Source organism: Syngnathus floridae, chromosome 11 (assembly GCF_059516105.1).
Source record: "Syngnathus floridae isolate MCC-2025c chromosome 11, RoL_Sflo_1.0, whole genome shotgun sequence".
Lineage (NCBI taxonomy): Eukaryota > Metazoa > Chordata > Actinopteri > Syngnathiformes > Syngnathidae > Syngnathus > Syngnathus floridae.
The window spans coordinates 5,002,066-5,029,975 of NC_142423.1; the positions used below are offsets into that span (position 1 = coordinate 5,002,066).

A 27,910-nucleotide genomic window follows, 5' to 3' on the forward strand; every position below is an offset into this window, starting at 1 on the left:
CTAAGTCTATTGCCAACGTTTGTTACTATATTAGTTTGTTGCTGTCACTGTTTCTTTATAATATGCCGTTGCGGCCACTATTTCTATTCCGCTTTATTGGACCAGAATATATTAATCATTTCAGTGAAGTAAGGAGTAAAAGTAAAACAAATAGTCTGAAAAATCAAGTAAACTCAGGTAAATAACATTGACCCGAGAAAACTACTCAAGTACAGCAACAAAGTACTTTACTTCGTCACTTCCTACCTCTGGAAATTATTAAGTGACCTCTTTGTTTTTTATGTTTGCATAGACTAGAGCTGTAATTGTGTCCTAAATCTATACTTTCTTTCCCCAAACACACTTGAAACAATGAAACGCGAGCCATACTGTGCGTGAGCTATTTACAGTGGATCGCTCGTCTAAGGCTCAGTGACGTCACATTCCCAGAATGCAGTCTGGTAAACAGACATGGAAGCACCTGGTGAAGACCTCCACAGAGGCTGAGCACCGCACTCGCTCTTTCTCGCCGTGTCCTGCCCCCTTCGCCCCTTGCATCCAGTTGATTTTAATCGGCCTGGCGTTTGTTTACACGTACGGCATCCATAGGATCGGTAAGGGCAAACTTGCCGCGACTCCGTGACGACTGCTAATGACTTGTGCTGTGCTGTCAGGCTGCTGGCAGCTTCCTCGCTAATGCTAGTCATGGCTGGCTTCAGGCTTTAGCTAGCAGGGCGACGTAGCCACCAAATGCTCCCTGATAGTATTTGATAGAGATGAAGTGGATGCAGGCTGATTTTGCTACACGGCTTTTGTCAGATGTTCACAATACGTTTTCTACTTGTGCTTGTAGCTGAGGCGCATGTCAATCTCACTCACTCACTTTTCAAGTAATGATCGTTGTTGTTTTTGAGGTGGGAGCGAGGCGACTCAAAACTTGTTCTGTGTTGGGCAGCCAACTGAAGTTAATCGGCGATGATAGGCGATTCTGTTTTTTCTTCTTCTCACTTTTATGCTTTGCATTGTAGTTAGCTACACATTGCGGTTGAGAGTTCAAATCGTAATGTAGTTCAAGTCAGGCTTGACTGCAAGTGAGGGATGAGAGAATGCACGAACGCAGAATCACGTTCTTATTCACATTTAATCTCAGTTAATATTAGAACGTGAAATAAATTGAAAAAGGCAAAAATATCACGATCTTAAAATTATGGCTCTAAAATGGTGTTTACAAAAATAATAGTAAAGTATAAATTCAAACGTAAAGCAGATCACAAGTGTTTTGTCTGTCTCAAGAGATGACTAAAATCTCCCCTCAACGTGTGATTCCAGATTTCTTCTTCAGTGTGTGCGGCAGCCAGTAAGAATCCAAACTGATGTGGATCAGCTGATTGAGTTACAAATAAGTTTCTTTTTTCCTTGCCAAGGTAATGTCTCACTTCTTCATCTTCTTCATGACTTCTGTGCCATTCACATTAATTACTGTTGATAAAATGGTAGGAATAACTGATTCAATAACAAATTTTATAAAGCCAATATTTAGATCTGCAATATTTAAAATGGGTACATCGTAATACATAAAAAAATTCTATTCTAATTTACAACATGTTCTAGGCATTACATACCACATTTATATTACATACCATTTGTCATTCAAACGCACACATTGGATTTTGTTATGATTGTGTAATCACAACAATGCAATCCATCATGCGTGCAGGAGTCTTAAAGTGTTTGTGTACCATTCTATCATATCAAATGAGGGAGAAAAATTCCACACTTTGGGGTACTTTCATTTCTGTGGATTTATATACGACAGTACCCCTTTGCACTTATCCTGCAATACATCCAAAAACAATAATCACATAAGTAACTTGGTTATTGTTTATTTTTTTCAGAGCCCTTGTCAGTGACTTATTAGAGGAAAATGCAAATTCCACAAATGCATTTTACAGAAATGAAAACTTATCACGTGATCATTTGAATGCTTTGTTTTCATTTCTTGTGTGTGCTTATATGTACATAGCTTTTTAGTAGTAGGGACATGAATGAAAAAATGGACATGAAACTGTGTTTATTCAACAGGTAATCACTAAATTGGAATTTTTGGCTTTACAGTTTGGTAAAGATGTATTCTGATACATGGGTAAAAAGGAAGAGTTAAATTTAGAAGCAGAATCATTTCATATACGTAATCATGAACTCGTAAAATAGAGTTAGCATTAGCATTCTCAGAGAAAGGCTCGATGTAGGTTTTATCTCAGTGAGTAGTACGTTGAGCAACAAGTTGTAATACTTGCCATACTTCTATTTACGAGTTAACCTCCGTGCATCTGTTAATTCTTTTTTGCATCCATGTGTGACTTATCTGTCTCAAGGCATGTGCCTCGGTGCTTGACATTCTGGTGCATTTCTCCACAATAGTCTCTTTGAAAATGTTCTTCGAATATCATTTCATTTGTCAAAACTGTAGCATTGTAGTACAATTGTTAAAATATGTGGAAAAAGGTGTAACCCTAATCTCAATGATAGAAAATCAAATCAAGACAATCTACATTCATGAAAATTCCTTTGCATGTTTCCCCATTTTTGTCAGTGAAGGTAAAAAGAGCTGGCACGCTTGGAACGTTTCATTTTGAAAGTGAAAGTAAACCGACAGTCTGGCATTCCTACGAAATGCTTTTGGTCTGTATCACATCAAACTCTTTCCACCTTTTTCTAATGGTTTAGTTTCATGAACGTTCACATACAAAGGAAAATGAATACATCAGTATGAATGTGTCACCACCACCTTGTTTCTTTCTTTGTCTGCCACACAAGCATCCATTACCATCTAAATGATAAACATGTTTGATTGTCAGACTTTGACCAGAGTGGGTGTTTTGCCTTTGCAAATGATAATTACACCACATATGTTTTACATTGCAGGGACCTTTTATTGTGGAAAAGCTATCATGCAATCTTACAATGTACATTTTTGTTACAGATAACAACAATGGCATAAATTGATAATTTCTCCTTTATTTTTTCCCCTCCAGAGCTCTAAGCATTAAAATGCATTGATGCTTGGAGATCTATAGCTATATTGACAAATATCCATTTAAAACCACACAAAACAACCACACCAACACGCAAGGGATTTGAATGCTTCAAATAGCAGAACAGGCTTGTGGGAAGACACTTTAATCATGCAAATGAATGCGTTCAAAATGAGGAACTTTTTTTTCCTGGTATGGTAGGTCAAAGGTGAGATCATGCATAGAAATGAAATGATGTGACGTCGGTATCATGGCATTGCTGGTAGATCGTTGCACTTATGAAACATCACGTTAGATTACGTCAGGGTTTGCCAGCATGAGCCCCCCTGGTCCTGCTCTAAAAATAGCTCATCGGTGATGGGACATTGTCATTTCCAAGGAATGTGGTAGATACTGTTTATTTGGAAATGTAAACACTTGCAGATATTTATAGAAATAACGATTTGCATATAGATATGTCTTTCCTACCTGGGAAAATCCTTGTGATAAATAGTGGGTTATTCAATTAATGTGACCAGTGTTTTCACATATGAATATAATTAATTATTATTAATAAGATAATTAAAGAAGGTTGGTGACCTCAGTATTAAGCTCAGGTCACACTATTCTGTCCATCTCTAGGGGTGCATATATGGGGTTTGCAATAATTTGTTGCGTTGTCATTGTGAATCAATGATAAATGTAATTGTCAATTTATGCTTTAGTACCCAAAAAAAATTACGACAACAAAAAATACTGATGTTTAAACAGCCTGGGAGCAGAGTTGAGGCCGTCAGCTTCCTTAGTGTTTTTTTTTTTTTTTTTTTAATTTATTTTTGAGTGCTCGTGTTTTTGATTTGTTCATTTTGAGTGATGTGCGAGGCGAGACGACGCGGTCGCGATCGTAAGGAAAGTCCTCTCCTGCGCCGAGCTGACTCTCGTGTCGTTACATTGTAGCGGAAAGAATGTCGGAAAGGGCCGAGGATGACGTCAGGGGGGAGCAGCGCCGAGCAGCCAGGCAGCAGCTGAAGCAGCAGCAGCAGCAGCCGAGCCAGCGCGGAGAAGGCTCCATAGCAATGGCGACTGTTGCGGAGCGGAGATCCTTACCCAGTCCAGAAATAATGGTGGGACAGCCTTGGAGCAACTGGGTCGACGCCGCCAAACTCCACGGAAACGACGGTGAGTCTGCTCGCGTCCCGAATGTGTCCGCCGAAGCGAGGTGGAGCGCCGCCGTCGCCGGCGCTGGTGTGCTTATTTGTGGCCGTTCGCATGCAGTTGTCGGCGGAATACGAAGAAACCATAGTGGGAGCAACGTGCAACTATTTATTTGCCTCTGTGTCGGGTCGCCCCATTCTCAGGTGCTGAATTGGAGGAAAGTTTCAAAGACTTGGGGAAAAATCGCGAAGCCATGCGTTTGTGCAGAGAAGGTGAGTGTTGTTTTTTTTCCTCCGCTATCCAGGGCCAAATGTGTACAGTACAGTATTTTGGTTCTGGGGGTTTGCACATACACACTCAAGCTTATTCAATCTCTTAGTTCAAAATGCCCTCTACAGCAGATCGAATCACTGGACTTTTATTTGTGAAATATATCTGTTATTTATGACATCTGATCCTAAAATAACTTCTTGAATAACTTAAACTGTCTGTCATTGAGTGATGCCATAAAATGTTCTATAATATAAATGATAACACTCTAGTTGTCTTGCACATGTAAACATGCGGGAGTGTCCCATTATTTGCGACATTATTCTTTTAAGTACGGGTTACCTCGCATCATCTTTCGCATGAAGTTAAGAAAAAAATTAACGGAATTGATTAGCAAGCCCGTTTAATGGAATAGAGCAAGGAAGTCAAATGTTGGTGATTTCAAATAGTATTTACAGAAGCCTCATCTCCTCTGACAAATTCCCTGTTTCAAACAAAAAAGATTGATAAACATCAGCTAGACTGGTCAATATTTTTCTTGTTTTCTTACACCTTTTGAAGAAAACAACAACAACCCAGTCTTGCCCAAAATGCCAGGTCCCATTTCAAAATCTAAAAATTAACCAAAACCTCAGCATTTCAGATTAAGCTCACTAATTCCCAAATAAATAGTTTTCATAAACGGAATAAGTACATGTGAAGATGCAAATAAAAAAAAAATGCAAATGAATAATTACCCCAATTCATAAATTCTGAAACACTTGATTTTATCCATCAACAACAATTATTGAAATACAGCGAGAGCAAGAAAATATAAACATTGCACAAACGCAGAATGATACAGTCGAACTCACATCATCTCATTTTGGTGATTGCTGATGTTGTCATCAGCATGTGTCAAGTCTAAGTTTGTTTCGTCGCACTGTGAACTTGAGGGTTAATTACTCTTTGTCCTGGCACTTATCTGGTGTTGTCCTTTCACAGGTCAACAATGTGGCCTGTGTGCAGAGCATAAGACCGTTGCACAATTCAAGTAGCGCATAACCATGCGGCTAACAAACAAGCGCTTATATATACTGTGCTACTGTGTTTAACACCGTATTGTACACTAACTAGCATTGCATCTCATGTCATGCAGCTGTGAACTGAAATTACATCTCCATCACGTGGCACTTCCCTTTCGAGATTGTCATTGGACTGATCAGTTCTTGCCGTGTGTCTCGATAGAATTATATTTGTGTGTGCGCGGGGGGCGTTATAACAAGTGGCTCTCCCACTCCCTGCCATGACTCATGCCAGATTCCTACTGTGGTGTAACCACTGCCATGCTATCCAACATCTTATTCACACACCGCCGTTTTTTTCTTCTTCTAAATGCACAGCAAATAATGACTTTGTATATATGCCACATATACGGCGTCAGTCGGAGGTTTAGCTTCATTCAGTGTGTGCCGCTGGGAGGCAGCCACCTAGATCATTCATCACTGCCGTGGATGAGGATGCTGAAATGAACTGGACTCTCATTCCCTGCCTGTGTTTTGCTGCTCACAAGCGCTGTTCTTCCATGAGCGCAGGTCCTGTGCTCACTCTCTTTGTCTCGCTGAGGCCTGCTTCTGCTCTTTTTCAGTCTCTGTCTACCATGCTAGTTTCTTGGCTTTGCTTCTCTCGTCCGTTTGCTTTTCTTGATGGCTTCCTTTCTCCCTGCATCCTTTTTTTAGAAGAGAATAGAATGCCCTTTATACTCATTTTACTTTTTCTTGTGTGATTTAAGGATTTAAGGAGACATGTGCAGAGTGTATGCCTTTTTTTGTTTTTTTAACAGAACAGTCAACATTCAATTAGAATTGCAAGCAGATCTGAATGGGGGATGCTTTTAAAGTTGAGCCAAACATTTGCGTAACACTCCCAAGTTAGCAAATCGTTTGGTTCTATTAGAGCTTCCCATAATCTGCTGAGAAAAATATATTGAATGGATAAGTGGAGTGGGATGTCACAATTGAGTGTGAATAATCATCCACCAAATATTGTTTACGAAATCCCGGGTCAAAAATGTTCATGTTGTGGTAACAAATCTCAGTCGGCCATATCTTTATTGTACAAGTTGTTTTTGTAGTATCTTTCCTTCCTTGTCATTGGAAAAAAATTAAATGAATTAATACGTTTTTGTGGCCAGGTGGATTTGCAGGCCCATGACTATAGAACAAACCAGTGAAACATGACGTTTATCTTTTATTCTGAGAAGCCGGGCTCTTAATAGCACACATTAGCAGCATGATTTTCTATTCAACCCTTCAAAATGTCATTTATACGCCTTTGTCAGAACTGTGAACTCACTAGCTTTTTTTTGTTGTTTTCTTCCCTGAGGCCACTTCAGGCCACAACAAAAGTCTCTTGGTGACATTGAGCTACCGCAAAGTGTTTTCATGCAATCCACATGCACAAAGTAGACTCGGTCCGTCAATTCAGCCACAAATGAAGGCCACTCAGCACCCTGAGAGGCGGCCCACCAGGTAGACCTTGTTATGTGGCCATTGAGCGAAGGTCCTTATCCCTTCCAGGCTCTGTCAACGATGTTTTGAGGACCCTTGACAGCCTTTGAGTGCTACATCTTGGAGAGAGGCTCCACTCTTGCCTTCTCTCCTTCGTTTATCTCACCATCTCACCCCAAGCAATCTCTTAATTAACCTCCTCAAATTAGGATTTTTACCCCCCCTCTGTGTTTGGGGAGTTGGAACCATTTATTTAGTTGATGGAGCAACTTTTCACAAATTTTGCTTGTCTTAAAAAAAAAACACTACAGTATATTCGAGGATACCATCAAACGCAACCTTATAAAAATGACAGAACGCTATTGTTTGTTATCCAATGCCTCATAAGGTTGCCAAGATTCGGCAAAAACTCACAGCAGGATGCGTTTGAATTGAAGACGAAGCTGCAATTATTTGGAGATACAATTGTAAGCTGTAAGGATGACAACATCCTTTGTCATATGTAGGAAAAAGGTTGACTCAATGGAAAAGTTATTTGACTGCAGGTAACCTTTGAATCACTACCTTGGCCTTTTCTTATCACCATGTACTTCAGGATGAACACAGCCAAGTGCTAGATAGTCATCGCTATTTTTATTTGCCGGGCTTACCCGTCAGTTTGCTCCGATTATCTTTGATTGATTTATTCAGTCCGAACGTGGTTGTCGTATTTACACATAGGCGTGTGTGTGTGTGTGTGTGTGTGTGTGTGTGTGATCATAATGCACTGCCAGTCAATCCTTCCTCTTATAGTTTTCTTGGAATATGTCTTTGTGTTGTGTACTTGTTTCTTTACGACTCATCCACGAGCAATCCAAATTTCCCCTGTGCATAGATATGCCGATATTTGGCCAGTATCCAGCGCACGATGACTTCTACCTGGTGATGTGCAGCCACTGTAGTCAAGTAGTCAAGCCTCAAGCCTTCCAAGCACATTACGGTAAGTCTCACAAATATTCTGTCAAGACCAACACTTCCGCTCTATTCCGAGGCGTTTTGAAGGTAGGCACTTGGGTGTTTTCAACGCGCCCTGGTGATGTTTTATTCAAAAGAATGCCAGACGGAAGTCAATAAATCTGCAAAGAATTAAACTTTTGCATGCCACTGCCACTACAGCGTTGCCTGATGAGGACATTTCTTACATTGGCACCCGTGTGCGGTATTGCTTTTCCTCCTGACACCAGCTCCCAAACCACTTTGCCTCCTTAACACAGAAACCCGAGAACAGCCACCACCAACTTTGATTTATTTACTTAACGCTCCGTCGTGTGCGTGCGTGTCTGTATGCATGTATCCAAATCCCCTGTTAATATTTGATACAGTTTTCCGTTCTCTAAGTGACGTGCTACTTTTTTTTAAAATACAAAAAAAGCAGCTCAGTTTTCTAAGTTTGTTCATCTGTAAGTGGTATGTTTTGTACTACTTGAGCCACACTTTGCCACAAGAGGGAGCAATAACAGTACATATCATAATTACTTTGTGCAACTTAATTACATTATAGTCATTGTCAAATTAAATGCAGTAATCACGGGATTGTAGTAATGGGGCATTCACATGAGCAATATAATAACTGAGATAGCACATGAATTAATTGATTTAGAGTGGGAGCAATACGTAAAAAAGTATTTACTGGTCTCTGCAGAGCAGTAAGTCAGTTGGGATGCACTTTCTGCAAGCTCATGTTTCCATGGCATCGCAAGAAAGCTTTGCATGTTCTTCAAACTCGATTCCAAGATAATCCCCCCCCCCGACTTTTTTTTTTTTTTTTTTTTTTTTTTTTTTACTGCTGCCTTGCATGCATGTTTAAAGGTTTCTCCCTTAACATTGGGGCCAACCCTTTAGACGTGAAAAAGGATATGAAGACTCCTCCCGTTGTGGGGTGGGGTGTGTGATGTAACTGGTATTGTGTTTTTCAATCAGTATTTGTGGTTTGTTTGTGGAGCGTGTGTGGGCTTTCCTGGGAAGTTTGTGCGCTGTGACTGTGACCAGGCTAGGACAAGGCGATAGAAAACGGGTTGGGGGCAGGGAAGTGATAGGGGGAAGGAGCGGAAGAAAGCCATTATTCTGTTCTTGCAAAGTAGGTGGCCTAGCTTGTTCTGCATCTGGATGTGGATTACAAAATGATGACTGCGTACACTTTTCATGGCATCACTTTGTCTTGTGTGTCTTCGGGATTTTTTTTTTTTTTTAAATTAAAATAGTCAATGATTTTGATTTGTTTGGGGAGACAACTCATAAGAATAAAAAATGGCCTTTTCTCAATTGCTCCCTAAAAGTTAGACGCATAAAGTTCTCCAAATGAAAATTCACAGAGAGCAGAGCAAAGGTGTTTGTAACAGCCCATGAAAGATTCCTCATCAATCATTACATGTTGTGCCCAAGACACATATATTTTCAAGCTTTGAAAATGGAGGTCAAAGGTCAAATTACAGTTACAGTCACCAGCAGTTTTAAATGTGTTTGTTTGCGGCGGAGTGTTTCCGCAGCAACAAGCTCGTTTGCAGCTCATCTGCTGGGAAATAAACTTTTGACCTTCGTTCGAATCAAACGTTCATTCGAATCGAATGTTTACGCTGTTGGTCAACATGTTTTGCATGATTTTCTAAGATGTTATGGTTTTAGTAAGATACCAATTAGCGAGTGCTAAATTGAATGGTCGCTCATAGATTTTGTGTGCTGTTTGCAAGGAAATGCTCTGTGTTGGATGTTGTTCAATCAAATTTTAAACAAGTTTATATATTTTTTTTCCTCTTTACAGTATGACTTCATCTTCACTATTTTTGCTGTCTTCCACAGTGCTTTTCATCATGTTGTTCTGAGAAGCTCAGGCATGACAATGAAGCTCTTGACCTATCGGTCGTTTCTATTTTAAGGCTGAGTTTGCGTGGATCACAAATGCTGCTGAGTATTGTCAGAGCAGGCTTTTTATGTCCTATTACGGCTAGTCTTTCTCCTTGGCTGCGGGAAGACGAGTGTTCAATCAAAGCTTTATGTCACTGTCATGTGTAAAGACAAATCTGCTGCCCCTGCACCAGTTAGTGCTCGTTAGTTCTTGATGTTATTTATACCGAAATGATGCGGAGGTGGTTAAAGAATGTTTCATGAATGTCTTTCCCGGGAGTACTTCAAAGCTTTGCTCTCTATTGTCTTCTGAATGGCCCTGATGATCAATCATCTTTTGCACATTAGCGTTGTGTTGATATCCATCGATACATTTTGGGGGAGATGGAGTCAGTGGGAATTCTGGCTAGCCCAGGTGACCTTGACCGCATACAAACAAACATTCAATCTCACATTCACATCGAGTGACAATTTAGTATTCTGTAAATTCTTTTTTTATTTTTTTTTTTGGTGGAAGGAAGTGTTCAGACACTAGTGATCGTATGATTCAAATGGATTTCACCAGACTGCTTTGTTGTGTTTATCCAGAGAGAAGACATAATTCTGCCATCAAGTCAGCATCCACCTCGCCCTTCCTCTTGTCCGGAAGGAACAGGAGTAGTACTAGTAGCGGTGGTCTCGGAACTGGACTTGGCTCAGGGTCTCTCACCGGAGTGACGAGTGGAGGGATTGTTAGCCGAACCGCCACTGCTGGATCTAACTTCTCTTCCTCCGCGACATCCTCCTCCTCTTCCTCCAATCCCAAACTACTCAAACCAGCCAAAGACAAGGTGTCGGGCATCCAGCGAAGGCCTCCCTTTCACCCATTCAGGATGCTGCAGCCGGACAAGATGTAAGTTGGGCTGTGCTGCCAAGGTTGCCCACTAAAAAAAGTTTGTTTTATTTCACATTTATGCAAGGATGCAGTCCTACGCAACCAGTAATAATAATAATTTATTTCGTCTCAACCTTGATTACAGCTTGTAATCACCGTGTTATCTTGGATATGTCTGGCATAACCCTGATGCTCCCAAATAAGGAATCATGAGATTTTTGTTTTGTCCTTCCAGCTCCACCCATATGTGCACATTTGTCTCTTATCATGCGTTTCTCACCGGCTCTATGTTTCTAACGCTCAGCTTCCTCCTTGCCGCCCTCTTCATTTCTGTCACCTTCTCTTCCAGCCTCACCCCGGCTGTCAAGGTGGAGAAGATGCATCTGAATGTGGACTCGTCAGCTAAGCTGGTGCAGGTCCCCTCTGCTCCCGCCACCACCTCATCCTCCTCTACATCCTCCTCTAGCACCACTGTGAGCTCCAACAACAACAACACCACCACCTCCACCACCACCATCACCACCTCCTCATCCTCAGCCCTTAAACCAGGCCTTAACTGTCCCTCCATACCAAAGCCTCCCTTACTAGCCCCGGGTCAGATCCCCAACGGCAAAGGTCACCTGTCAGTCCTTTCGGACAAGAAGCAGGACAACAGCAGCAGTGCCAGTAGCAGACGCCACCTTAACAAGAAAGTGACAGGTCAGCTGGGTGAAGGCTTTCACATTGCTACAATATTTCAAATAGGCTGGACTGATTTTTGAAACGTCTCTTTTTTTTTTTTTTCTCCTACCCAAGACTTTTAACCTACCAACACTTTTTCCCCCTTTCACTGTCTATATCATTTAATGTTTTCACTCTTCATTTCCTTCAGAGCGTGAGTTCAATCCAGATATTCACTGTGGTGTTGTGGATGTGACAGCTCGGAAAACCTGCACAAGATCCCTAACATGCAAGGTAACTATGCTTTGTCGTTTGTGTGCCGTTTGCTTAGTCTGTCCGTACTATCAGTTTGTTCATATCCATGTGGCACAAATATATATTTTTTACCGATAGCAGGGGACGGTGCGGGGTGAAATGTCAGCCTCCTGCAAAGCATGTTAAGACTGGAACCCAAACAGGTTCTTTTCTGAATCAAGACTTCTGACCTTTGTTTTTGCCATATCAGACACATTCCTTGACCCAGCGGAGGGCAGTGCCAGGGCGGAGGAAGCGCTTTGACACATTACTGGCAGAGCACAAGTACAGAACAAAGGAGCGAGAGAGAGAACTCCACCAAACCCATTCCCAACCACCTCCCCCTCTCAGGGACCCACACCCCTCCCTCCATCTTGCCACTTCTTATGATGTCCATCCGGTGGCTCATGGCAACGGCCCTGCCCCAGACGCCACTAAGATTCTGCCATCCAACAAACTCAAATTTCACAGCCCTAGTCTTCCACGGTCAGTGATGCCCACACCAGCGTCGCTTTGTTTTTTTGTCATCTGCTATTCTGTTTTTTTTTTAATTTTTTTATTTTTTTTATTTTTTATTTTTTTATAAATGTCATGAATAAGACTTGGTTAACTTGGAACTCAACAGATCTTTTTGTTACAAGTTGAGAATCACTTGGTGCTCTTCACCCAACAGATTGAACAACACGCATGGGCCTGGTACCCCAGCGGACCCTGCAATAGTCCACGACTCACCACATCATCCCCAAAGTGCTCCTGACGGGCTCTCTCGAGCCTCCAGTGATGAGGGAGAGAATGAGGAGCGTGAGGAGAGCGCTGAAAAAATGCACTGTCACTATTCAGGTTATCACCCTCGACCGGTAGCTGTAAGTGTTTTTTTTTTGTTCTCCTGTAACACTTTCACTCTTCAATGCCTGTCAACTGAGCAATCTTTGACCACTTTAATTCCCGCTCTCTTTTCAGTACTGTAATTTTGGAAGTCGACTGTTTGGGAGAGGTTGTTACTCCTTTGACAGGCGATGGGACAAAATGCGATGTGTTCTCTCTGCAATGATGGATAAGCACGTCAACTCTCAAATGTGGAAGTAAGTTAAGCAGACATCAACAATTGTGTCCCCAGTGTTGCGGCCGATGAGCTGTTCCGTGTTGTTTTGTGGTCAGTCTTTTGACTCGGCTTGTTGTCGCATTAAAACAAACATGAGCATCATCGGTTGCAGGCAACGTGTACTACAACCGTCAGACTTCATGCATAAGAATTCAATTCAAGGTGTTGGCGTTGCTAAAATCTTGCCTCTCCTCAGTTGTATTTTTGTTTTGTTTTAGGAAAATCCCTATGGCCTTGGAGAACAGCTCTTCCTTTGCACCTAACCATAGGACAAGCACAAATTCCCCCAGTAGCACCCCATCTTCAGGCTTCCTGGGCCCGCCTACGACCATGCCCCAGACCCCGTATAGCCAATCGTTTGAGGGCAAGCCTGTGCTCTCCTATGGGACCACCTTAAACGCCCGCAGCTCTCCACAGGGAGGGCCCGAGCACCCGGCCTACGGCACCACACAGGCCCGACAAGTGTCTTCGTCGCCGCAGATGCCTTCAGCCCACTTGTCCTCATCCACCTCCCCTTTAGCTCCTTCACTCGCCTCAGGCCGGGCGCTTAAGTCCCGTCCCTCCAGCAGCAGCAGCACGACCAAGTCATTGTCCATCCGGCCCAAGGAGATCTCCACTGGTTCCTCCACACCCATCATCCCCACTTCAGTTGGCGTGGGCAGTAACAGTAGCAGCACCAGCTTCAGCTCGGGAAAGAAGAGGAGGAACAGCTCTATCCTCTCGTCGTCCCATAGCTCCTCAGAACCTGCTAATACTAACTATTCTCCCTCGTCCACTTTCAAGAAGAACTGTGCAAATGTTGGCAGCTCAGGGAGCACCTACCACCACAGCTCACTAGGTTCCTCATCCTCCTCCTCATCGTTATCTTCCTCCCACAGCGGCGTCCACAGTGTGGGCCTCAACTGTGGCCCCAGCGGGCGCACGAACTCTCTCAGCCTCAAGGCCGAGCTTTCCGCAGGGTCTGTTGGCGGCTCCTCGGGCCCGCCGGCGCGAGGCCCGGCTTCGGGTAGCCCCGCCGAGTCCATCAAGCGTATGAGTGTGGTGATGAACAGCAGTGACTCCACCCTCTCTCTGGGGCCTTTCGTCCACCACCAGTCCTCGGCGGACCACCATAGCAGCTTCAGCCACCATTCCTCAGACGGGCGCCTGGAAGGCAAGAAGCGCAAAAGCTCGCCTGCTTCCAGCGGTGTCAATAGTGGTACTGGGGGAGGTGGGGGTCCCGGACCGGGTCGGCCCAAGGTGTCCAAGTCACCTGCCATTAACAACATCCACGGCAAGCACGGGCGGAACATTCCAGGGACGCCGGGCCTACCCAACAACTCCCATTTACATCAGGTGAGTTGTGACGTCACCAAGGGACAACCTGGTGCCGGTGATAAGGGTCATAAAAACAGTTGATTGACATTTCAGATGGGCCAAAAGATGCACTGACACATTTTCTTTGTCCCCTTCCCCATGCAGCCAAAGGCTCGTCCCTGACACCGGTGTCAGCCCGCAGAGTGTGTGGATACGGCACGATGACGGGGAATAGTCCGCAGCAATCCGCTCTGGACTGTTAGAGGCCTTCTAAAATGAAAACCCACATTACTCTCACTTTCCCACAATCCTCAGGTTGGAGATGATCTGGACTGCCCAGTGAGGTCAAAAGTCCGTACTCGTTCTCCCAAAGCCATGTCTGTTAGAGGGGTGGTGGGGACAAGTGGTGCTCGGTGGGGACACGTCACGCGCAGAGCCCGCCACGGAGCTCCGCTAGCGTGGCGTTGTCCTCGTATTACGGGTGGTCTTCCAGAAGGTCCCGGCGTGGGAGCAAAGCGAGCCATGAGTCTCCAGGGTGCACTCGGGTTCCGGTTAAGGGCTGTTGTGAGCTCTGCGGCCGTAATCCGTCATGACACTGAGCAAGTGGGGAGACAACAAGCCCATCTCTTCCTTGTGCGTGGGCCCACGGGTGCATGTGTGTGTGTCTGTGTCTGTGTGGCAAGCCAATTGAGCATTTATTCAATATCGTCATGCGCTGAGTTGTCGTTCTACTCGCGTGCCATCATGTTTTAAAATGTGATGTATTTTTCCACTACTGTATTATGACATTTATGAACACAATGGCTTTTACTGCATGTTATTAGTGAGGCAAAACCGGTGCAGCGATTGGCATCTGCTTGCAACGAGGAATATCAGTGACTATATTATATTTTATTATTTCATATCGAAAAGCTGACCAGTAGTACGCAGATGCCATCTTTGTTTTCACACCAGTAGAAAAACTTGTGTTTTTTTTTTAGTGTGGCAAAACTTTTGGTGTGCAGATGTCAATGCAGTTTTGCACCGCGAGTAACTTGCAGTTTTACGAGCGGGATTGTATGACCATGGTCAACTCATTTTTACATTTTTAATGAAAGATTCAAGCAAACCTTTGCAATTTTTCTTGTACTGAATCTCTAGTACATCAGGTTTTAATAATATAATAAAGGTTAAAGGTAATTTAACTCAAAATTACTACACACGTGCTTATTGCGCAACCTTTTGTAGGTCAAACTCAAAAACTAGGAATGACAACATTTCTAAAACCACATGTTCTAAGGAAAAAAAGTGAAAATGCTTTTTTTTTAATTGGCATTAAAAAAAATACAATAAGGGACACTTAAAGTCTGTTGATCAGTGTTTAGAGCTTACTCGTACCCTGGCGATTCAGCGCAACTCGTATCGAATAAATGCTCTGACAGCTTTCTGTATGTGTGAAAAAGACGAGTGAGTGTCGAGAATTGTTCTCATGTCAGATTCTGCTGGACTACTGGAATTTACGACTCAATTTCACCCCCTGCGCCTGATCTCAGAAGCCTTGGAAAGGAGAGCAGGAGGGGCGGCAAACACCCTGGCTCCACCCCAACAGACAAACAATCATCTTGTTTTACGCTTCGTCAGTCGGACTCGGCTCACTCGTTCTGGGGGCTCCGCGCGGTAGCTTGAGAAGGGCCGGTAGGGACGACCCTGTAAATGTTTTTATTTTAATGCCCCCGCAGAATTATGCAAGTGTTATCATATTCCAATGTTTTCTTATGAGCTTTTACACTGTACTACAAAGAGTCTTCGTAGATGAGCTAGAGGAGGGCTTGCGCTTTCAGATCTGAAACCCGATGCGCCCTCTCGCTTGATTTTCTTTTCTTTTTACGATGAAACAAATTTGAACCGGATTTCTGAATCTTGTCAATGTGCAGAATGATAGCCACAGTCGACCTGCTTCCCCAACTGTGAACAGCACTAAAACAACTTCACACCGCGCAGGCAATGCTTATTTGATAACTAAGCTCACCTAAAGCTGCTACTCTTGTGTCTAAGGCCAACTTGCAAGTCGGGCCGCTGAAGTGGTTGAAGGTGCGTTGCCTGCGTGGATGTCAAGAATCTGTGCAAATCATATTATCGCCACAATCTTTTCTCTGAATTACTGTGGAAGATCCACAACAGCCTGTGGAGCGATGTGAATTGTGTGGGTTTGTTTTTCTTCCCCGCATGGGGGAATCAGGTATGGTACGTCTTAACTAGAGAAAACTTTATGCACGTCAACTGTCTTCTGTGGGTGTTTTGTCCCTCAACCTTTGGATATTGAGTAGTGATGCCTCGGCCGGCCGGTGTCGGGGTGAGAAGCCCCATACCTTGAATTCCTTGAGTCCAAATGAAGTCTTGAATCAGGCAATAGTCCACAGTCTTGAGTGGGATATTTGCTGCTTTTGAGCAAGTTTCAAGATGGCGTGAGATTCATGCAGATGGCTTCACAGGACATATTTTGACATTTGGCAGCACCCAGTTACTATCTGGAAACCTCCACTGATGTCAGTCAAGAGTGGAAAGTAGATCTTTTTTTCTTTTCTTTAGCTCCCCCCTAGCTTATGAAGTCAAAGAGCTACCTGTATTTGGAAAAAAAAAATATTTTGTTAACCAATTGTACATAAATGAAATGTGTATTTTTGCACAGGCTTTTTTGTACATGCAGGAATTTTTGGGTACCATTTTGAAGAGTCGTTATTTATTTAGGAAGCCAGAGGAGAAGCCAGAATTTGATTATTTAAAAGTGTTTCACTGCCAAGTCTATCTATATAATGCAATACATGGATATATTCAGTATGAATCGAAGCCTCTCATGAATCATGGACTGGGGGTCTCTTAAGGGACAAAGGTGAAGTGTTTTTCCACTGTAGCATGTGTCTGTTTGACAGCGAATACCTTTATTCACTTTTTAAGGTCTCAAATCACATGTGCTTTTACAACACATATTTTGTTGCCTCTGAATCAACACAAGTAATGTACCCGTGTGGCCCAATCAGCCTGCGACCGGGCTTTGTCACAATGGACCCGCCAGTCATACACTTGACCTTAAACCCATTTCTTGGTTGTTGTTTTAGAAGGTTGAAGGAACTAATCATTGAAATCGCTTGCATCGTCATTGCCAAACAAGTAATTTGAATCACAGCTTTTCAAAGAAATATCAAATTAAGAAAGTGCCTGAATTTGTTTCACCCTGACTGTTTTAGGACAGTGTTGTTGGGTTCTTTTATTTACCTTACTTGAATGTTCAAAGTGTTTTAATCTGCCTATGAACCCTAAATGTGGTAAAAAAAAAAACACACACACAAAAAAAAAAAAAACCTGAGCTTGCCAGCTGCCCGGTATCAAACAGTCGTAGTGTGTGTGTGTGTTCAGTGAGACTGACACCAACATTTCCTGTCATCAGTGTGTGTGTGTGTGTGTGTGGCAGAAGCCGCTGGCTTACTTGGCAATGTACATGACAACATTCAATCTGGTCCTTTGTTTACCTTTTAAACTCCACTGACATCTCAACTAAAGTTTTAAGCAGGTGGAAATATGAGGAATTTATTCTTTTTTTTAAATAGAACCATAGACTTGGAATGTGAATGCAAGAGTACAGCTAATGTCTGGGGGGGGGGGGGGGGGGTGAGACCACCCTTCATATGACAAAAAGCCTGTAGATTTCAAATCATTTACAGCTAGACTTTATGTATTGGCTGCTATGTAATTCATGAACAAAACATAAGTTAGGAGTAATATTTAAGGAAAGAAGATTGTATAGTATATTTGTTTTGTAACAAGTTATGTAAATAAAATAATTTATACTATTTATACAAATGAAGGTCTCTGCGTTGTTCCTGATCGTTCAAAAACAACCGGGTCAACAGTCAAATGTTTTATTATGTACACAAATGAATTTGTCAAACAAACTACAGGTGTAGGAAAAGCAATGATAAAGGCTCCACCTGACAAAATGTGGCCACCATGTTTACATGTTAATAACTCGTGACAATTTCTGAACTCTGTTGAGCAGCAGGTCACCCTTCTTGATGGTCTCCTGGTACTGCCAGTTCTTACTATCAGGTCTGGTAGGGGGAAAAAAAAAACATTTTAAATTTTCTTTTGAATTAAGGGTGGGCAATACTGTGATCTGAGGAACAGTGACCTTACCTGTTTGTTTCCACAATCTCATTCACTTTATCAATTTTGCAGTGGAGACGTCCAGCAGCAATGAATCGGGACAACTCCCTGAGATGAAGGAGTGGTTAATGGAGCTCCAGAAAGAACACGTGCACATAAAACAATCCAGGTACACTGGGGGAAAAAAACATCACAATTTCGCCGTCAGTGGGGGAAACACTCACTGGTCGATGAACTCTGTGCTGACGCCAAAAGCTTCTGCCATGTAGCCCAGCGTGAGTGAGCGGTAGGATTCCAGGAGCTGGCTGTAGGCCTGGATCCTCATCTCCCTCACGTAGTAGCGGTAGTGTGGAGCAAAGAGCCAGTCCTTCTTCATCTCCTGCTCCACTGTCGCTGTGTAAAAAAAAGACAACAAAGGTGAGCTTTGGCAAAATGCAGAGCCATGGTGGACCTGACCCACCAGTGATAGAGCATTGAATGCAATGGGGCAAGGTGAAATGTCCTCACCGAGAGATTGAAAGAAGACAGAGTAGCGGCACTCATAGAGAGAGAACAGATACTGGCGAACAGCTGGCAGACTGTGCAGCACTTCCAGGATTTCCGCTCCTTTTATTACCTGAAAAACAAAACACATTATAGTCATGACGCCAGAAGCGTAATGGCCAGTACCAAGCCTTCCTCAATAGACATTATCGATTTAGTAATGCCAGTTGCTAAAAAGCTCCCTCTGCAACTTGTTAGATATCTATCTTTATTGATTCCCAGGGGGAAATTCACTACCAATTATTGTACCTTTTCACGAAGATCAGGGCGCTTGAGGGCGATCATGCACACGTAGACCGTATAGGTGACAAACGTTTTGTAGTCCATGAGCTCATACGACGTGAAGGTGGAGACTGTGTCAAGAAAGAGCTCGGCGGCTTGCTTGAAATCTCTGATGGCCACACAGTACAGACCCTGGTAGACCTTCAGTCGATTCCTCCTGTCCCAGTCTCCCCCCTCTTCAATCAGGCTGCAGGACAGACAGCATTCGCATCAGCGCATAGTATCATACGCTGCAAAAATAACACTATGCACTTTTTATTACCTTTTAGCTTTCTCAGAGTTGCGTGTGATGAGGTCACTGTCCATGTAGAAGAGGCCAATCCTCAACAGGTAGAAGACTATGTCTAGTCTGTGACCCAGAGCCACTGTCTTGTCATAGGTCTTCCTGAACGCTGTTAGGGCCCCCTCCTGTGGACGCACATAGCAAAACCAGATTTGATGTGATCCATTTATAGAAAAATCCCAAACATTATCATTTACTGTTATGCAATTTATTATGTTTTGTATGTGAAACAGTTCTCGCGTTGAACCTCAATTGATTCTTCTCATTCCTGACGTTGGTGGTGAACTGATGCTCCGAAGACAGTATAAGAGATGCTTTACCTTATCGCCTATCCTGATCAGATATTCAGCTTTGGCCATCATTGCATCCCTGATTTCACTCTCGCCTAGACTCTTCTCTGCATCCTCCAGCACGTCGTCGAGCCGCTTCAGCTCCTCTTCGTTTGCCTTCTTCATCTTGCTGAGAAGGTCACTGTCTTGTTGCCACTTGAGCTCCTTGCATAAGGTTTCGTAGTAGGGGGCCATGTCTAGGGCACAGACAGGCGAAAGATAAAATGCACTGCGAATCAAATGTCAGGGATATTTACTTTATGTATCCATGTTGAGCATGTCGATGGAGGTTTGTTAGCTTGAATTAGCCAGCGGCTCGTTAGCACGTTCGGTGAATCAACAAGCACCACCATTCACGTTACTTGTTTTCACGTTTCTGTGATAACCATGAAGTAGTGATATGCCAACTTACTGTTAGCTTTGATTGCGTCCATGAGCTCCGTCTTCACTTTAGCATCTTGTCGGTGACCGTCCATCGTGAGCAAGAACTTGAGCTGTGCTATCCTCAGATCAGGGTTCTTGGGTAGACCCTCTTCCTCAAGATTCTCTAGCGGCATGTTTTGTCTCAAATGTAGACGTGAAGAAGATTAAGTAAAAGCTGTGGAACGGATAGCAAAATTGTCCGGATATGTATGTGCTAATAATCAACGATGACTACGGCAAACAGCACAACGTTGTTTCCGCCTGAGCGTGGCTCGACGAGAAGAGAAAAGAGGGCATAATAACTACCATGGTTATACTGTACTGCTGTCTGCTGGACATAATTATGAATTACAACCCAGTGTTGATTCACTGGCCTCGCAGAATATTGTTTTAATAAATTACTAATCGTGTAAAATTCACCTATTTACTTAGTTGAATTTTGAAGCATAAAGATAGCTAGATAGCTAAAGATGCATTTCATGGAAGACTTAATTCTAAACCCACGATAGAAAAAAAAACACCCCACTAATGCGTATGAGCAGCACAAGGTGGCCACTGCAAAAAAAAAAAAAAAGTGTTTTGGTTGGACAAGAAGCACATGGATAACATGATTTTTTTGCAATGCCAAAATACACAGACAGCCGATAACTGAGTGAGTCGCTCATAGTTCACTTCTGCGAGTGCAATTTTTAACTTCCATTTTTGGAGCTGTGCTTATGTTTGATTCTTTGCCAGCTGTAGGAGACTCGATTGCACAAAAATGACGTGTTCCAAGTAGAGGTAGTCCTGGGCAGTCATGAGTCACTTTTCACACAAATGCTTATGGTCGAGGAGGCAAAAAGATATTGTAAATATGTAAATATAGGTTGATAATTTATTTGCTGCACAGCGTGCTGTTAAATGAGTGAGCCAGCTTGTCAGCTAGCCACCTTTTCTAATGTCAGATGACAGAACAAAGAAAAAAACAAGTGATGTAAATTGACCAAAATGTTTGCTTGAAATTGAAAATGACAATGGACAAAACACCAAAGATGAACGCTTAACAAAATAATCTGAGGACGGGCTGAATTGAACTCCTAGGGGTAAGATGTACGCCATGTTCCAAATTATGATGCAAATGCTGTGTTTGTATGATTTTTAGAAAAAGTCTATGCATATTAGATGTATATATAATTTGCAACTCCCCAATAACAAGAGTTTTCCCCCCCAAAATAAAAAAATACTGTTTGTTGACATGCACTCTTTGAAATAACGCACGGCAGTGCTTCAACACATTTTAAAAAACGGAATAGTTGTTGAATTTGCAGCATTAAGAGGTCTGCTGAAAACAAAAGCTATTTCAATCAAAACTCTTGACCGCCTTGATTTTAAAGGGAATTATGGAAGCCGATTCGATTAGATGCAAACTGCTTCCAACTGTCAGAATCGAGGAAAATACCAATAGATAATTCAAATAGTAGCACTATAAAAAATGAATGATGGGTTTGATGGTGTATTATGCAAATATCCCAAGGCAAAACACAAATTGATGAGTACAGGTCACAGGTCAAGACACTGAAAACCAAGTTCTTTACTCCTCATTATTACAAATGGTCAACGAAATAAGATACTTACAAACTCTTGTAGAAAGTTGCGTCAAGACACGTGTTTGTCTCTATTTGTGCCTTTTGCGGTTAAAAAGTGCAAGAAGTTAATGATAAGCCGCCTGAGCTATTTAACGAGAATTTGTCAGACTGCATGTACTGGATCTGTGAAGGTGCATGCAAGTGACGCTATGGAAACCGTGCTTCAGCAGCTGGTAGGCTTTCGTAGTATCTCTTTTGTGGATTTACTCTACTGCATCCAGTATCATTCATATTAGATAAAAAATGACAACGTTTTCATGTTGCTGTCTAGAAACTAAATGTGTAACTCAAAAGCTGTTTGTTAAAGCATTGACTCATCTCAATGCTTTTTGCTTGGTCATTCCAGGTGTCATTATCGAGCGTTTTCATTTTTTTTAGCCATTACAACGGTTGATGGTAAATTAAACATGTTGATTTGAATTCATTTATGTTGTTTTCTATCAGAACAAGGTGACATTTTATATTTTCACTATATTATTACAGTCCACTCCAAAAGTTAATTCCTCTTTTTTGTAGTAAACCAAAGACATTTGTGTTTCTGATCAAAAGATTATCTCCATGCTTTATTCTTTTAGACGCGTGGGAACGCTCTTTTTCTCATCTTAATTTTGGGAATTGGAGGAAGCTTCCAGGGAGGATACCACATGACCTCCATCAGTTCTCCCTCGCCGGTGAGACATGTCATGCATGCAACTTCCTGCTATCATTCTCTAAAGTTGCACGCATCACTGCAATCTGAATGAATTCACTCTCCACGCAGTTCATCAAGCACTTCATCAACAGCACTTGGTATGAGAGATATGCGGTGCCGCCACCAGGGAGCACCATCACCATCATCTGGTCCCTCATCGTGTCCATGTTCGCCGTGGGGGGCCTTCTTGGTGCCATCAGTGTCAAGTCCTTCTTGGGTCTGCTGGGAAGGTGAGTGCTCTTATGCAGCAGCTTTTCAACACTCGAGAACACGTGTGCTCTTTGGCAGAAAAAAGGCGGTGATCTGCAACAGCTTTATTGCCATTGCTGCAGCCACCATCATGCTGACAAGTAAATGGGCCAAGTCTTATGAAATGATCATTGTGGCCAGAATACTGTTTGGCTACTCAGCAGGTAAGACAATTTGACGTCTCAAAAAAAAAAAAAAAAAAAAAAAAAAAAAAACTGCCTCACACAATCCAGACAAGTTATTCTATCTAAAACTTTTTGAATGGGTTCCTACTAAATCCCTACAGGAACTTGTAGCACGTTTTTTTGCTAATAATTAAGAACATCCTCCTTCTTGGCTTGCAGCTTTGGGATTGAGCACCCATCTGATGTACCTCAGCGAGATGTCACCCAGAAAGTTAAGAGGCGCTGTCACCATGACCTCAGCGACCTTTGCTTCCTTTGGCAAACTATCTGCTCAGTTTATGGGCCTCAGGTATAAATTTCTATTATTTTTGCAGCCGCTTTTTAAATGACATTCGGTCAATTATTCTAGATACACCTACATCTCGATTTTACTCGCTTTGATACTTTCTGTCTAACACGGTTTGGTCATGACCCCAATTTTTTTGTAGATTTTTTTGGGTACATTTTCAAGTAGTATTTTAAATGAATGACATAAGGACCGTACAAAGCTAAACGGCTAGCGCGTCAACCTTAGCGTTTAATAAATTTCCATGACCAATTTAAAGGTGTTTGATAATAAGAAGTTGGGCTGTTTGATTAACCACAGCACTTGGTTCTCTTTGTTGTAGTGAGATCCTGGGCCGCCAAGAGCTGTGGAACGTGGTCCTTTGCGTGCCTGCTTGTCTTTCAGTGGTCCATGTGATGGTGATGCCTTATCTTCCCGAAGCGCCCAGATATCTGTTCATCGAGAAACGAGATGACAAAGGTTGCCAAAAAGGTGAGCGAAATGAATCATTTTCCTATCATTCTAAATCAAATTTACAAATTGTAATTTATCCCTTGCAGCTCTTCAGAGCCTCTGGGGCCAAGGTAACTTCAAACAGGAAATGGAGGAGATGTTGACTGAGCAGGCAACGATGGAAGCGGCCCCAACTAAAAGTCCTCTGCTGCTCCTTCAGGACCAAGCAGTCCGATGGCAGCTTATCACCATGTCCACCATCTACTGCTGCAACCAGTTATCTGGCATGTCCGTGGTAAGGATGTTGTTAACCCAAACAAAAAATATGAACTTCTCTCCTATTCCCACATCATTTCCTTCATTCCCAGGTCAGCACTTTTGCTTTTGATATCTTTCGAAGAGCAGGGATCCCAACGGATCAAATCCGTTACGTTACTATCGGACTTGGCATAACGGAAATGATCACCTCCATATCATGCGTGAGTACCTACAATTCTGTTGTTCTTCTACTTACCCTTGACCATCAATAACCATGTCTGATTAAAACTTGGATTAGCCCCAAATTAGTAAATATAGTTTCATCATCTCCTTTAGCAGATGACAGTTTTTTTGTTTTAAAACACAATTTACATTCATTTGTGCCTTTCTTTCTTTCCTCCAGGGTTTGATAATTGAGCATGCGGGAAGGAGGCCACTCTTCTGGGGGGGTTATGGCATCATGTCTGCATGCTGGCTCTCAGTTACTGTCGTGCTCAACTTGAAAGTAAAAATTCTGCCGTGGTTGCAACCATGTGACATGTCTGACTAGGATATATTCAAATGCTTACACATGGTAATTCTTCTCGGAGGGTTCTAATGCCTGGGCTCCCTACCTGACTGCTGTCTTGATCATCCTCTTCATCATCTTCTTCTCTGGAGGGCCAGGTATCATCATGAATGAAAATCAAGCTTCTGATTTTTATTTGCCGAGTGAATGCATTTTTTTTCTACTTCACGCAAGGGGCAGCAGCAGGAACCCTCAACAGTGAAATCTTCATTCAGTCCAATCGGGTGTCTTCTTTCGTCATCTTCGGGATTCAGCGCTGGTCTGTATATGCCGTGATGGGCCTGGCCTTTCCCATACTTATTGTAAGTACACCAATCAGACATGGTGGCGTGATTTGTAAGGACGGTCCAGTCAACACAACACTTTATTTTTTCTTTCAGGATGCACTGGACACGTACTGCTTTGTGATTTTTGCCTGCATGTCCCTGCTGGGTTGCATTTACATCTTCTTCTTACTGCCTGAGACCAAAGGGAAGACGCTGCTGGAAATCTCAGACCAGTTTAAAGCCATCACCGTCTGTGGGAAGTCTTTTCAAGAAGAGAGCCAAATGGAGACCAAGTTATAGGGTCACACTGCATTAGGCGATTAATAAAAACATATCAAATCAAAGCCTGATGACCGAAAGTGGGGCACAGATACAGATAGTCATACTTTTTTCAAGTATGAACAAATAAATGAATGCAGCACTAAACATCCTGGTAGTGCAGGGAGGCTGTGCGCCGCTAGAGGGTGCTGTTTGTCTTTCAAAAACGTACAGTGGACTATAATCGCTAATAAACAGATTTGTACAGTTAAACTAAATGTGTCTGACAATCCTTGTTGTAAAATGTGATCGGGTTTTTTTTGCATTAGTAGTGTAATGTTTGTGGTTTTGTATTTTAATATTGTCTGTGACATACTTTATAATAAAATTTTATTTAACTTAATTGCAGGGCTGATTTGGAATTATTTCCTTTCAGTGAGGTCTGACTGTTTTTGAGTTGAGTTAATGTCCGTGTGAATTATGACTAGTAAGTCATCACTCAAGTGGCCAAATGATCGATTGATATGATAGATAGATAGATAGATAGATAGATAGATAGATAGATAGATAGATAGATAGATAGATAGATAGATAGATAGATAGATAGATAGATAGATAGATAGATAGATAGATAGATAGATGGATAGATAGATGGATAGATACATACATACATACATACATACACACATACATACATACATGGATGGCCACTTTATTAGGGAAATATCATGGTCAAAGGTCACAGGAGTCAAGCTCTAGTCCTCGGGGCCGCGTTCCAACATGTTTTCCAAGTGACCCTCGTTAAGCGCACCTGCGTGAAAAGTTTTAGCTTCTTTCACGTTCTGCAGGAGCTAAAACTTTTCACGCAGCTGCACTTAACGAGGGAATCACACGGACACTCCATTAGGTACACCGCCATTTTTAAGTGTGCCTAATAACAGGCCACTTTATTAGGGAAATATCATGGTCAAAGGTCACAGGTTTCAAGCTCTAGTCTAAAATAGCAGGTGCGCTTAACGAGGGTCACTTGGAAAACATGTTGGAACGCAGCCCTTCGAGGACTAGAGGTCGGCACCCCTGGTTTAAGTGAAAAGTGCCACACCCGCCCTCACCCCCACTTTCTGATTGGCTGTTTGATCGGTGACGTCACTTGGACACTCCATTAGGTACACCACCATATTCAGGTGTAGCTAATAACTTCTTGCATTTTTTTGTACGTCTCAAGAATGTGTATTTGACTTCTTGCTCTTTATTTTGGAGGACACCAACACCAGCAGTTAACCAAATGTCAGATTTTTATGTTTTCATGCCCAAAAAAATAAAAACAAGGAATAAAACACCAGACAAGTTTTAACATAAATGTTTATTCAAATAATAATTATAATAACAATAATAATAAAAGTAAATTTCAAACCAGAAATCTAATGTGAAATTGCAGTAGATATATTGGATCACAATTTTAAGCGTGTATATGCATACATCTATGCATATATATAATCTCCCCGCTGTTGCATAACGGCGCATCCTTTCATGCAATAAAGTTAGTCGTTAGCTTGGAGAAAACGAACACAAAAGAAGTGGTGTTTTAGTGTGTGGTTCTTTCTTTCCTTGGCTCACGTTCATTCACTGAATTGTTCACGCAAGGAGCCACAACACGTTCACTGACGGGGGCTGGGTGCCTCCCCAGTCATGATCCTCACCGCACGTCACTGATACGTTACATACGTTACATACGTTACATACGTTACATACGTTACATACGTTACATACGTTACATACCTACCTACCTACCTACCTACCTACCTACCTACCTACCTACCTACCTACCTACCTACCTACCTACCTACCTACCTACCTACCTACCTACCTACCTACATACCTACATACCTACATACCTACATACATACATACATACATACATACATACATACATACATACATACATACATACATTCATACATTCATACATTCATACATTCATACATTCATACATTCATACATACATACATACATACATACATACATACATACATACATACATACATACATACATACATACATACATACATACATACATACATACATTCATACATTCATACATTCATACATTCATACATTCATACATTCATACATTCATACATACATACATACATACATACATACATACATACATACATACATACATACATACATACATACATACATACATACATACATATATACATATATACATATATACATATATACATATATACATATATACATACATACATACATACATACATACATACATACATACATACATACATACATACATACATACCATACATACCATTCATACATTCATACATTCATACATTCATTACATACATATATATACATACATACATACATACATACCATACATACCATACATACCATACCTACCATACATACCATACATACCATACATACCATACATACCATACATACATACATACATACATACATACATACATACATACATACATACATACATACATACATACATACATACATACATACATACATACATACATACATACATATATACATATATACATATATACATATATACATATATACATATATACATATATACATATATACATACATACATACATACATACATACATACATACATACATACATACATACATACATACATACATACATTACATACCATACATACATTACATACATTACATACATTACATACATTACATACATTACATACATTACATACCATACATACCATACATACCATACATACCATACATACCATACATACCATACATACCATACATACCATACATACCATACATACCATACATACATTCATACATTCATACATTCATACATTCATACATTCATTACATTCATTACATACATACATACATACATACATACATACATACATACATACATACATACATACATACATACATACATACATACATACATACATACATACATACATACATTACAGACATACATTACATAGATACATCACATACATCACATACATCCATACATCACATACATCCATCACATACACACA

General features: G+C 41.7%; 3 protein-coding genes across 4 annotated transcripts; 2 read left to right on the plus strand and 1 right to left on the minus strand.

The window, feature by feature from the left end:
• Positions 1–435: 435 nt before the first annotated feature.
• Positions 436–17,850, plus strand: atxn7 (ataxin 7). Its single transcript, XM_088389906.1, has 13 exons — positions 436–593; positions 1,309–1,403; positions 3,951–4,172; positions 4,352–4,420; positions 7,782–7,886; positions 10,376–10,679; positions 11,011–11,360; positions 11,533–11,615; positions 11,827–12,101; positions 12,289–12,478; positions 12,576–12,697; positions 12,936–14,052; positions 14,179–17,850. The coding sequence occupies exons 3-13, from the start codon at positions 3,959–3,961 to the stop codon at positions 14,194–14,196; spliced, it is 2,847 nt and encodes a 948-aa protein (XP_088246032.1). The 5' UTR covers positions 436–593; positions 1,309–1,403; positions 3,951–3,958; the 3' UTR covers positions 14,197–17,850.
• Positions 17,851–17,895: 45 nt separating this feature from the next.
• psmd6 (proteasome 26S subunit, non-ATPase 6) lies at positions 17,896–20,302 on the minus strand. Its single transcript, XM_088389909.1, has 8 exons — positions 20,003–20,302; positions 19,582–19,787; positions 19,241–19,386; positions 18,946–19,165; positions 18,661–18,769; positions 18,378–18,546; positions 18,184–18,261; positions 17,896–18,098 (listed from the first exon to the last, which is right to left on the minus strand). The coding sequence occupies exons 1-8, from the start codon at positions 20,145–20,147 to the stop codon at positions 18,002–18,004; spliced, it is 1,170 nt and encodes a 389-aa protein (XP_088246035.1). The 5' UTR covers positions 20,148–20,302; the 3' UTR covers positions 17,896–18,001.
• A 212-nt stretch (positions 20,303–20,514) lies between these two features.
• On the plus strand, positions 20,515–25,186 carry slc2a9l1 (solute carrier family 2 member 9, like 1). Of its 2 annotated transcripts, none has more exons than XM_088389907.1 (12): positions 20,515–20,665; positions 22,214–22,309; positions 22,399–22,559; positions 22,618–22,742; positions 22,923–23,052; positions 23,372–23,520; positions 23,589–23,776; positions 23,850–23,960; positions 24,143–24,244; positions 24,330–24,405; positions 24,482–24,609; positions 24,688–25,186. In XM_088389907.1, exons 2-12 carry the CDS (start codon positions 22,283–22,285, stop codon positions 24,871–24,873), a joined length of 1,383 nt encoding a protein of 460 aa, XP_088246033.1. In that variant the 5' UTR covers positions 20,515–20,665; positions 22,214–22,282; the 3' UTR covers positions 24,874–25,186. The 2 variants fall into 2 exon arrangements, with proteins under 2 accessions (XP_088246033.1, XP_088246034.1); XM_088389908.1 differs by lacking the exon at positions 20,515–20,665 and adding an exon at positions 20,866–21,095.
• Positions 25,187–27,910: the final 2,724 nt, after the last annotated feature.